At 42.8% G+C, this 10,284-nt stretch overlaps 2 protein-coding genes across 2 annotated transcripts; both read right to left on the bottom strand.

Moving 5' to 3' along the window:
• Positions 1-200: 200 nt before the first annotated feature.
• LOC130535340 (lymphoid enhancer-binding factor 1-like) lies at positions 201-1,405 on the bottom strand. Its single transcript, XM_057050330.1, has 3 exons — positions 1,247-1,405; positions 497-556; positions 201-388 (listed from the first exon to the last, which is right to left on the bottom strand). The coding sequence occupies exons 1-3, from the start codon at positions 1,403-1,405 to the stop codon at positions 338-340; spliced, it is 270 nt and encodes an 89-aa protein (XP_056906310.1). The 3' UTR covers positions 201-337.
• Positions 1,406-3,918: 2,513 nt separating this feature from the next.
• Positions 3,919-9,945, bottom strand: LOC130535054 (LIM domain kinase 1-like). Its single transcript, XM_057049867.1, has 15 exons — positions 9,755-9,945; positions 8,476-8,693; positions 7,771-7,880; positions 7,122-7,337; positions 6,831-6,936; positions 6,425-6,636; positions 5,938-6,100; positions 5,584-5,670; positions 5,346-5,477; positions 5,212-5,271; positions 5,037-5,102; positions 4,790-4,958; positions 4,654-4,709; positions 4,173-4,330; positions 3,919-4,073 (listed from the first exon to the last, which is right to left on the bottom strand). The coding sequence occupies exons 1-15, from the start codon at positions 9,810-9,812 to the stop codon at positions 3,935-3,937; spliced, it is 1,950 nt and encodes a 649-aa protein (XP_056905847.1). The 5' UTR covers positions 9,813-9,945; the 3' UTR covers positions 3,919-3,934.
• Between the last annotated feature and the right edge of the window lie 339 nt (positions 9,946-10,284).

Here is a 10,284-nt window from a genome sequence, read left to right as displayed (position 1 = left end):
AGACTCTGGTCTCGATCAACCGCGCGCCAACCGACATCTAGTGGCCATAACAGAAATACACAATTGTTCATTTAAAGCAGCAGTACTGTATGTAGTTTGGGACCATCGCTTGTACTACTTACAATCAAAATACTTTGGAGCGTAGTATGACCAATAATATTATATAATAGAATGATTCTAGCAATAGTATGACACAAAACTAAGAAAATGTAATAGGTTTATTGTTACCCAAAGTTTGGGCGTTTGCGAGATCTGAGCTTCATCTGACAGCGACATTCCGTCTCATGTGGCCTGTTGTAATAATTATTGAATTTGTCCCCGTATTTGGGCATCAGCATCATCCACTTAGATGGAGGAGTTTCTTCACTCTCTGACTTAGAAGATACTTCTGCAACACAAAATAAACACTGATTACCTTTCTGAAACGCGGAGTTTTCAGCCATATTTCCATGACTTGGTGTCATTAAACACAGTGAGCTTTCTAGAAACTTCTTACTTTCAGCATCTTCCATGACTTCCTGAGTTTTCTCTTTTCTGCTTTTGTCCGCATTTTGTCCTAAAAAAATCAAAACAAGCACACGGGTATGTAAGAAGAATGTGATTTCTGCTGTGACTGCTGAAGAGAGCTGCTGCCTAAACTGAGAGAAGCATGGGACAGAAAGGCTATTACATATGATCGTATTACATATCTAAAATACGATCATTTAATCATCCCCACCCCAGGGGAAAGTGAGGCTGGTCTCATCTGCAGCAGAAGCAGATCTCAACCTTCACCTGTATCCTCCACCCTTCGGCCTTGACATGTACATCATGACATGTAGATTTCCTTTCTGAGGGAGCACATTTCAGCTGGAAATGATTTATGTATGAACGGTATGGCTTGGATTCAAATTTACATTTATTCTTTTGTCTGTTCTTTTGTTATTATGGGACAGTGTTTGTCATACAAGGTGGTGAGACATAAATTCCTCATATGCTTTACTTGGATTCTAATCTACATGTTCTAAATAAACATCTGTCCATCAAATGCATTGAAGCATGCAGGCACAGATTTGCACAGATGATGTCACATTTAATGTCTTCACAGAATCAGTTAATTTACTTCAGTGTGAACCTAGAAATGTTAAACATTGTTATAGCAATGCCTGTTTGAGTTAACACAGGAAGAAGTTTGATGAATGAGGAACCAAATGAGATAAACTACCTCTTCAGCTACACTTCTCAAGTGTGATCCGGGTGGACTTACATAGTTGTCATTGTTGGACAAGCCAGGGTACTGCTGTTGATGGCGAAGTCTCTCCTTCGCGGTTGCCTGATAGTATTTCTTCTGTTCTTTTCTACTGAGAGATTTACACTGTGTACACGACAGTTCAGCATCAACAGGAAGCAATTGCATTAAAGACATTTCTAGGACTATCAACAGGAGTATCGACAACTATACTGACTTAAAAACTAAACACTCACGACTGAACCCAAGAAAGCATTGACAGCCCCACTGCTCTTCCATATGATGGCAGGTCTCACGGTGGCCTGCGCTCCTTCAAAGAGCATGAAAGCATTCAGAGGTTAGCATTCATATGTATAGTGCATTATATAGTGTATTTTTGTGTGTGTTTCTGTGCTCTGTGCCTCTCATCTCCTCTCCTCTCCTCTCCTCTCCTCTCCTCTCCTCTCCTCTCCTCTCCTCTCCTCTCCTCTCCTCTCCCCCTCTTTCTCCCTCTCCTTCTCCTTCTCCTTCTCCTCCTTCTCCTTCTCCTCCTTCTCCTTCTCCTCCCCTCTCCCTCTCCTCTCCTCTCCTCTCCTCTCCTCTCTCTCCTCTCCTCTCCTCTCCTCTCCTCCCCTCTCCTCTCCTCCTCTCCTCTCCTCTCCTCTCCTCTCCTCTCCTCTCCTCCCCTCTCCTCTCCTCTCCTCTCCTCTCTCTCTACCCTGCCGGCCATCAGCAGGAGGGTCCCCCTACATGAGCCTGGTCCTGCTCAAGGTTTCTTCCTGTTAAAGGGGAGTTTTTCCTTGCCACTGTTGCTTGTCTGGGGTTAGGCCCTGGGATTCTGGAAAGCGCCTTGAAACAATTTTGATTGTATAAGATGCTATATAAATAAAGATTGATTTGATTTGATTTGATATGAGTTACTGCAGCAGTAAAATGGTAATGTGGAATGTTGACTTGTGTGTTGCTGACAGTGCTTACCGATCTGCTTGAAAATGTTTTTCTGGGACCAGGGTAACAGGGAGCATCATGGCTGCAGCATCATTGTACTGAAAATGACCAAACAGAAACACAACAGGTTACTTGTTAATGTTACTCTACTTTCTTTCAACATCAGTTTAGAAAAGTACTTTAAACATCAAAACTCATCTTACATCAGGTATTTCAATACCTTTGCCTAAACAGTATGGGTGTGAATGATGGTGTTAATAAATGACACTACCGGTATATTTGTCTTGTAGTCTACTGTCTACAGCAGTACGTCCATTATTAGTGTTAGGAATCCTGAGTGTCCCCCCCCCCCCCATCTGTGTCTTGTCTGTTTCCCTTGTTTGTCTGTTTTCAGGCTGGGTGGCGCAGCTTCCAGACTCTCCCCCGTTGGGCGATCAAAGCACACCTGAGACTGATCTCCAGTCAATCATCCCCACCTGCCGTTCTCCTTAAAAGCCTGATCAACTCTCCACTCTTCACTGTTTTGTTGTTAACCCCCTGTGGTACAGCCTGGCTCCTAAAACTCCTTATGCAGATTGCCTTTTGGATGCCTGTTCGCGCCGCCCAGCCTGCTCCAGCTTAACTGTGTTTGTCTGCTTCCTGCACCCTTTGGCTTTGTTCAGAACCTGGTCTTCAGTAAACTTGATTTCAACCTCACCCAATCGTGTGTGTGTCTGCATTTGGGGCCTTGATTCCTGTCTGCAGTGCCTAACAATTGGTGTGCTGATCAATAAGAATCAATGACATCTCTGACATCTTACTCCATTCATGTAGTTGATGATGTCTAGGATAGAAGAGGCTGTTTACACACTGGGGGTTCTGATCAGTCGTATCAGAAGCTGCTCCCTGAAGAACTTTCGGGAACTGTCGGTAGGTCAGTGAATGTGGAAGGAGACACCGCTGGTATCAGTTTACACACTGGCCTGTGGATTTGCTTCATGTAACATTTCTGAAAAAACACTAACAAGTGCTTGGAAAAAGTGAACGAAGATATCGTCCTATGAAGGGGCTTGTTCAGCTTCTAAAGAACTACGGAGTAACCAGTTGTAAATTATATATAGGCAGCAGTAGCACAAGGTAAAATAGAGTAGAAGAGCGGCTTTATGTTCAAAGACCCGTGGTCTTTGGTCCATTAAAGATCAACGGTCAAAGCTACTCCAGAATTCTGAACATCATCAAAATTCAATCATTTGTTCCCTGTCCCAACATTTAAGTAAAATCCATTTATCTTCTTGAGTTCTTTGACAAAAAATGGATTAATTGAGCCAAGCTGCCCCTACAGAGCCTGGATCTGAGAACATATTGGACACAGGTTTAAACTTGCTAATCAACTGTTGCAATATAACTGAAGAGCGATTTCATTTTTATGTTATAAAGTTCAATTATTTCAAATGTCCAACTGTTTTCTATATACATTTTTTTTTGAAGAGGGCAAGATGAAAAACAGAACTGGAAAAATCAAGATGGATAGGTTGAAGATGTGACACATGGGTTATTTAAAGTCATGAAATCTTATAATTATGTAGAGCTCCACTATTGACAGGAAACTCAATTTTGAAGGATCAGGCCAAATTTGCGCTCAGTAAACTAATATGGAAACTCCACATCTCCTAAACTGGCAAAAAGTCTGGAGTAACTATATTATCTATTGACTTATAAACACGTCAGGAAGTTCCCTAATATTTGTCTAAGATTGCGTATATTAATTTTTAGGTGCAGCAAAATAAAACTAATTTATGTTTATTTTTTTGAGTGCAAGTTGTTATGTTTCTTCCAGAAGTCCTTTTGCAGCTGGTCTAGCTCAGACACCAGGGCGAGACCCATTTCCAGATGCATCTTCAGGTTCTCCAGCCACTCCCTCAGGGTAGAAAAATACGGACTAAAGGTTGAGAAAGCAAAAAGGATCAGCATTAAAAAAAACATGAAAGTTGTTGACACTTCTTCTATGAAAAAGATTTATTCATGAGAGACGTCTGACCGTTTGTCTGCATCAAGGTCGCAGCACAGAACAGCAATAGGGAAGAAGGCAGGGGGAGAGTCTGGGGGACAATAATGTTCCAAGAAGCCTGACACGTCCAGCCCGTAGTCCATCGCCCTGGGGAGGTAGTCTGGGTCTGCGTTAACCCTGCCAATAATCTGGAAACAGCGAGATCAACGAGGAGAAAAGAGTCAATACAATTAAAAATATTACAAAGAAAAACACTCATTTACAGCTTATAGTTAGAGAAACTGCTATATGTGAGGCCCTGCCTGCACATCTTCATCCTTCAATCATCTTGAAAGCTACCAGAGCAGCTTATCTTATTTCCTTTACATTAAAATCATTCAGCCAGCCTTAAGTGCAGGTCAGCTTTCCAATAAACTTCTTAGAGGTGACACTAACTTTCAGCCTTAACAAATGTGAACCAACTTTGGCTCTATCAAATAAGACTTTATGTGGAGGCAGTTGAGGTTCTTACTTCACAGAGCACAATACCAAAGGAGAAGATGTCCACTCTCTCATCATAGATCTTCCCTATGAGGGGAAAAAAGTTAGTTAGTTGAGTTTTCTTTCCATACTTTGCACAACTGACCACAGAATATCTGTAGAATCACCATTGATCATTTCTGGAGCCATCCAGTAGGGGTTCCCCACCACAGTGTATCTCTTCCTTCGATCATGCTTCTTTAGACCAGACACTGTACCCAGGGACAACATGTCTTCATGCGCGTCCTGAGACATGAATCGTGACAGCCCAAAATCTGCCACCACCACCGTGTTGTCCTTCATAAAGAAAATAAGGATGATGGTGTCTGAAGAGTGGGATGAAGCATGTTACATACAGATCATCCAGGTTCATACCTCTTGTACAAGACAGTTGAATGAGTTCAGGTCTCTGTGGATTATGTTCATGGAATGTAGATATGCCTGAATAAAGATAGATGAGAAAAACGGAGATAAAATACAAAATATCTTTGGTTAATTTTGCAATTGAAGAAATATGACTGTGATTCAATGACGATCACACTGAACGCACCATCCCAGCAGCTATGTCAGTGGCAAAACTGACCCTCAAGTTCCAGGGAAAGTTGCTGTCCTGCGAAAAGAAACCATGATAATTTAATTAATAGCTTTATTTCGATAATTAAACATTGGTAGGTCTATACTCACCATTTTCTTGATGATTTCCCCTAAAGTGCCGCCCTTTATGTATTCTGTGATGAAGTTGAGTCTCTTGTCCTTGTAGAGGACCCCGATGAACTTGAGCAGGTTGGGATGATCAAGGCAACGCAACACCTTCACCTGAGGAGACGAAGAAACTTCCACTGTGATGCCAAACTACCAGCTGCATCCTTCTAGTAATACCAAAGGCTCAGAAGAGATGTGACACAGTAACACTCATACTAACCTCCTTCTGGAATGCCTTTTGTGTCTCTTCATCAAAACGAATCAGTTCTTTCATGACCATCACCTCCCCTGTCTCTCTGTGGGTCACCTGTTACAATAGTTACATGTAAGTAAACTCGGAGTTTTTCTTGGAGATTGACCCACTTTCTGACAATTACAATAAAGTGGACACGGGAGCTCCAATATTCACTATATGTATGTTGGAGTCACAGAAACTCAATGTTAACCACAACACGTGTGGACAAACTTGGCCATCAGACACGAAGTGTTTTCGCTTTGGCCGCCACCATGTGGACGATGTAGGTATGACACACTCTGCCTGCTCAGACTGATTCCCAAACACGCTGTGTCTGACCTTGATGGCCTGCCCGAAGCAGCCCCTTCCCAGCACCTCTCCGTGGATGAGGTCGGACGGCCGGAAGATGCGGTGCGTCCTCTTGGACACCGCACGCAGTGATTCTGATCGACTTATGTTCTTCTGATTGGAGCTTGGTGACTTGTCAATGCTGTAGCTGTGACTGGAGGATTACAGGCAAAGATTCCAGTGAACGGAGACAAGAAAAAGGAAAAACATAATGAGCATCCAACTATGGAGTGGGTGTTAGTACACTAGATTATTGTTTGCTGCTGCAACATCTTCAAAGTATTTTGTTAACTCCATGTTTGTTGCAATCATCGCCGTGAGTACATTATATATAGTTGGGCCGGTTTTCCGTTGCTCATTGCTCTACCTTATAGCATAGATGTTCTGCACATAGATTGAACCTGAGCCACTAGACTAGTTTGGTGTCAATCGAGCAGCAAGTACCAGCAGTGCTAAAAGGTTTCTGGCAGCTTCTTACGCTTTGATGCAGGTCCGTAGGCTGCTGATGTCGGGGTTGGGGGGCTGCGTGATTGGGAGCGAGGGGCTCGGGCTTCTTGACAGTGGGGAGGACAGACGACCATCCATCTGATGGGCAGCCCTGGAGGAGCCTCCCTCCTGTCCTTGTCCGTGGGGGTCATGTTCGATGGTGAGCTGCAGCAGCTGACTAGTTTCCTGGATCAGCAAATCAATCTGGGGATGTGACAGGATGAAGTGATGAAGTTGTTGCTCAAGTAAAATTCTGAGTTTTTGATTTATCTACAGAAAGATTATACAAAAATGGGGTTAAAAAGCTTCTTCCACTGTTGTAGTTGAGTGTTGAGTGATTCATTTTACAGCATGGCAGTGTGTCCCAGCAACAGTAATGTGGCCAGGGTGCTGATTACCTCTTCCAAAGGAACGTTGTGAATGGGTGTCCCATTGATCTCCAGAATTCTGTCTCCAACATGAATGGAGTTTTTCACATTAGGACTGATGCAGTCTGCATCAACCCTGGATTAAAAAAGGAAACAGCAAATACTCTTTAAATATATTTCGGCACAGATACAGTCTTTCTCAGAGCTGAGATCAGATAAATCTTATTTCTATAACAGACTTCTGCTTTGTGCTTCCTCTCTTGGTTTCTCCTTTTTGTGCAATGGCAGTAAAGCAGCAAATACACACAACGTTGGACTTACTGGGAGACTCGGAGAGTATGTCCTTTCTCCTGACCGAAGCCATCGGGCGGGCTGATCGGCTGGTCAACCACCACAGAGAACCCTCGGCCCTTGTGTTCGTTGGTGCCGTCATCTGAGCCAGGGATGGACACGAGCGTGACGGTATGCGTTATCTGTGAGGACGGTGAGTTGGGCAGAGACTCTGGTGTGAGGACGGTCTGGTAGTAACAGTGACCACTGATGAAGGGGACCAAAAAGAGCACAGAGGTTCGAGAAATGAAAACCAATTTCCTGACTCGAATTCTTGCCTCTCGTGACCTGAATTCTGTGCTACTTTTATACATCTCTGGTTTACAGTACACACTATGAGACTTCTGGCAGTTACGAGACAGTGTTTTCCTTTTTGCTCTATGTATTAGACCTGCAATCTGCAAACTCAGAGCTGTCATCAACCACTCACAAGCTTAGCATAACTGTACTCTAGTATCCTGTAATTATCAGGCTATTCATTTTCATAAACATCAAACCTTTTAGAGCGTTGCTTACTGTCATTTTACTCTGAGATGCCGTGATAAAAAATCTCTCAGAAAAAAATAGATCTATCTCAATTACACAGATTCATGTTTTTTTAAAAAAAGGAAAAACCTGAGATTCTGATCTGATCCCTCACCAGTAGAGTTTTGACTTTTCCATCAGAGCGTATGTGTCTCTGTCACCGATGAACGTCTGGCAGTTCAGACAGGTGAAACATTCTGGGTGATACTTCTGTTCTCCTGCTATCTGTGAGAGGCAAAGAGGAAGAAATCAAAGGTACAGATTTCCCAGCATTGATTTCAATGGAGCAACAGGCAACATGAGGCTCCAGTAACAGTTCAGAGTTGGCCAGGAGCAAAAAAAGAACTTTGGGGAACACCTTTACTTATCTCTCAAAGTATTACTTATTACCCTCTGCCTGGACACATCCAGTCCTTTCTGTAAAATATTTTTTTCTGCTTATGTTTTGTTTTTGTTTTTTTTAAAGTTTTTCATTGTCAGAACCAACATCATTACATATTTACAATACAGCTTCAACATTTTTTTTTAGACAAATTCCATCAGCGTTGGTAACATAGTCTGTGTGAAGAAGCAGCAGGGCAGCCAAAAGGCGTCACCTATAGGCCGATAACGGTACTGCAGAGACAAAGAGATACTTTTGTTCCTGCTTAATTCCTAGATCCTATGATGGTGCAATTGCATTTTTGATTTTCATGTATCCAAATCTATTTGCTGAAACATTATGGGTGTGAATGATGGCATAAATAAATGACAATGCATCAGTCTTTGCAGTGTGTGTTGTGTAGTGTGTTGATCAATTATAGACTCAAGGACATCTCACCTGTCCCTGCTTCCATGCATGTAGTTGATGGTATCCAGGATAGAAGAGGCTTTCTACACATTGGAGGTTGTGATCACTTGTGTCAGAAGCTGCTCCCAGATGGAGAAACTTATATCCTCCTGTCTGAACAGTCTGTAGGTCAGTGAATGTGGAAGGAGATGCTGACCTGCTGGAGTCAGCTGACATACTGGTGTTTGTAATTTCTCTGTTCATCCTTCCTGCAATAATAATAACAGTGACCCAATGTTACCCAGATGAAGTAGTCATTTAAACCCTTTGATTTTGACTTAAAAAATTGTTGTAAACTCTTGTTCTTCTACTGAGCTTCTCTCAGCTGCTCTCAGGTTTAAGCAGGTCAATGAATTTACATTTTAAGCAGCTTTAAATTTGGATATAAAGACGTTTCTGCCCCACCGACCCCCTCAATACGAAACAACAGGAGACCTGTAAAACCCTTTGTCTGATTTCACCCCCTGGACTCCATATAGGGAGCTCAGTGTAACCCTTTGGTGGATGGGAGCTCAGCCTGTATTGGACAGCTGAGAGGTGGAGGGTTCTTGGTTCAAGCCCTTAGGTTGCAGACAGTTGGAAAGGTGTGCTGGTAGAGCACCTTATGAGCACTGCTGAGGTACACCTGAGCAAGGTACCAGGTCCCCATGCTCAGGGCACTGCGGTGAGCCGCTGACTCATCCGGAGGTATACCCCGTGCCTCGAACGAACACAGCTGGGACAGGCTCCAGCAACCCCTGAGGAGTTCATTCACATCAGCTCCCTTTGTAGTTGGTAGAGAGTGATGAGTTCAGGCTCAGCCTGTTAAACCCAGTGTCATGTTTTTGGTCGGGTCAATAAGGATTCAAAAAGACTTTCAATGGTTTTGCCATTTGAGGTTTTCAACTGATTTATATTCAGCACGGACAAAGCTGTTGGACTTTTTTCTTTACATGCGGAATTTGAACTTGAGTTTGATGTAATACTTCACATAAGTATTTACCGTAATTTCCTAATGTTTTCACTATTAGATTAGTATTTCTGAACTACTAAGGGTGATTAATCTTGCAGTGTTTTTTTTCATTCATTAGAATTTAGAGTTGCTTCACCCTGCCTTTTGCTCCAGTTGTCCAACCTGCTGCTGATTGTCTCGTTGTCTCCTCACATGGTTGAAAGCTAAAAATGCATCTTTTTTTCATACGTAAACTATCATTGTTTGATCTTTGAGCCCCTTTCATTTTATAAAGATCAAAGAACCATTTAAATAATTGAAATCAGGCATTCCACTCACCTCCATGGCAACAGGTGTGTAAATTCAAGCAACCAGCCATGCGGACTGCTTTTAACATTTGTGAGAGAACAGGTCGCGCTCAGCAGCTTCTAGCATGGTACCATGGTGCTATAACAAAGTGGGAGAAATTGGGAAGAACAGCATCTACGCAGAAAGAGAGAGTTTCATGGGACATGCGTGGCCGAGCAGCTGCATCCAAGCCTCACATCAAAAAGTGCAACGCAAAGTGCCGGATGCAGTGGTGTAAACCCACCACCACTGAGATAAAAGGTGTGGGGTTGTTTGTCAGGAGCTGGGCTCAGCCCCATAGTTCCATTAAAAGGAACTCTGAATTTTAGGAATAGCTCCTTAATTTTAAAAGAAAAAAATGACCACAAGAGTACTGCAGTGACAACTGTCAAAATAATTTCACCCTGACACTCTAGTTCAGTTTACTTAGCTTGACTACATTAAGTTCCAGAGCGACTCAGCAGTGCACAAAGTATGGTTAATTAAGACACAGATGAGGGGATTTGGAGTAGAAGAACTTG

This window comes from Takifugu flavidus, chromosome 12, assembly GCF_003711565.1.
Source record: "Takifugu flavidus isolate HTHZ2018 chromosome 12, ASM371156v2, whole genome shotgun sequence".
NCBI classification, from domain to species: Eukaryota; Metazoa; Chordata; class Actinopteri; order Tetraodontiformes; family Tetraodontidae; genus Takifugu; species Takifugu flavidus.
Note: the sequence above shows the minus strand (reverse complement) of the source record. Positions and strands in the feature narration are given on the sequence as shown.

What these genes read in the sequence shown, in the direction of transcription:
- LOC130535340 (XM_057050330.1), bottom strand. Translation starts at nt 1,405, where the DNA reads ATGTCTTTAATGCAATTGCTTCCTGTTGATGCTGAACTGTCGTGTACA. An exon ending in TGTCCAACAATGACAACTAT is followed by an intron (nt 557 to 1,246) that starts GTAAGTCCACCC and finishes TGATTTTTTTAG; the next exon opens with GACAAAATGCGGACAAAAGC. An exon ending in AGTCATGGAAGATGCTGAAA is followed by an intron (nt 389 to 496) that starts GTAAGAAGTTTC and finishes TTTGTGTTGCAG; the next exon opens with AAGTATCTTCTAAGTCAGAG.
- LOC130535054 (XM_057049867.1), bottom strand. Translation starts at nt 9,812, where the DNA reads ATGTTAAAAGCAGTCCGCATGGCTGGTTGCTTGAATTTACACACCTGT. An exon ending in GAAAAGTCAAAACTCTACTG is followed by an intron (nt 7,338 to 7,770) that starts GTGAGGGATCAG and finishes CCCCTTCATCAG; the next exon opens with TGGTCACTGTTACTACCAGA. An exon ending in GGGAAATCATCAAGAAAATG is followed by an intron (nt 5,272 to 5,345) that starts GTGAGTATAGAC and finishes TTCTTTTCGCAG; the next exon opens with GACAGCAACTTTCCCTGGAA.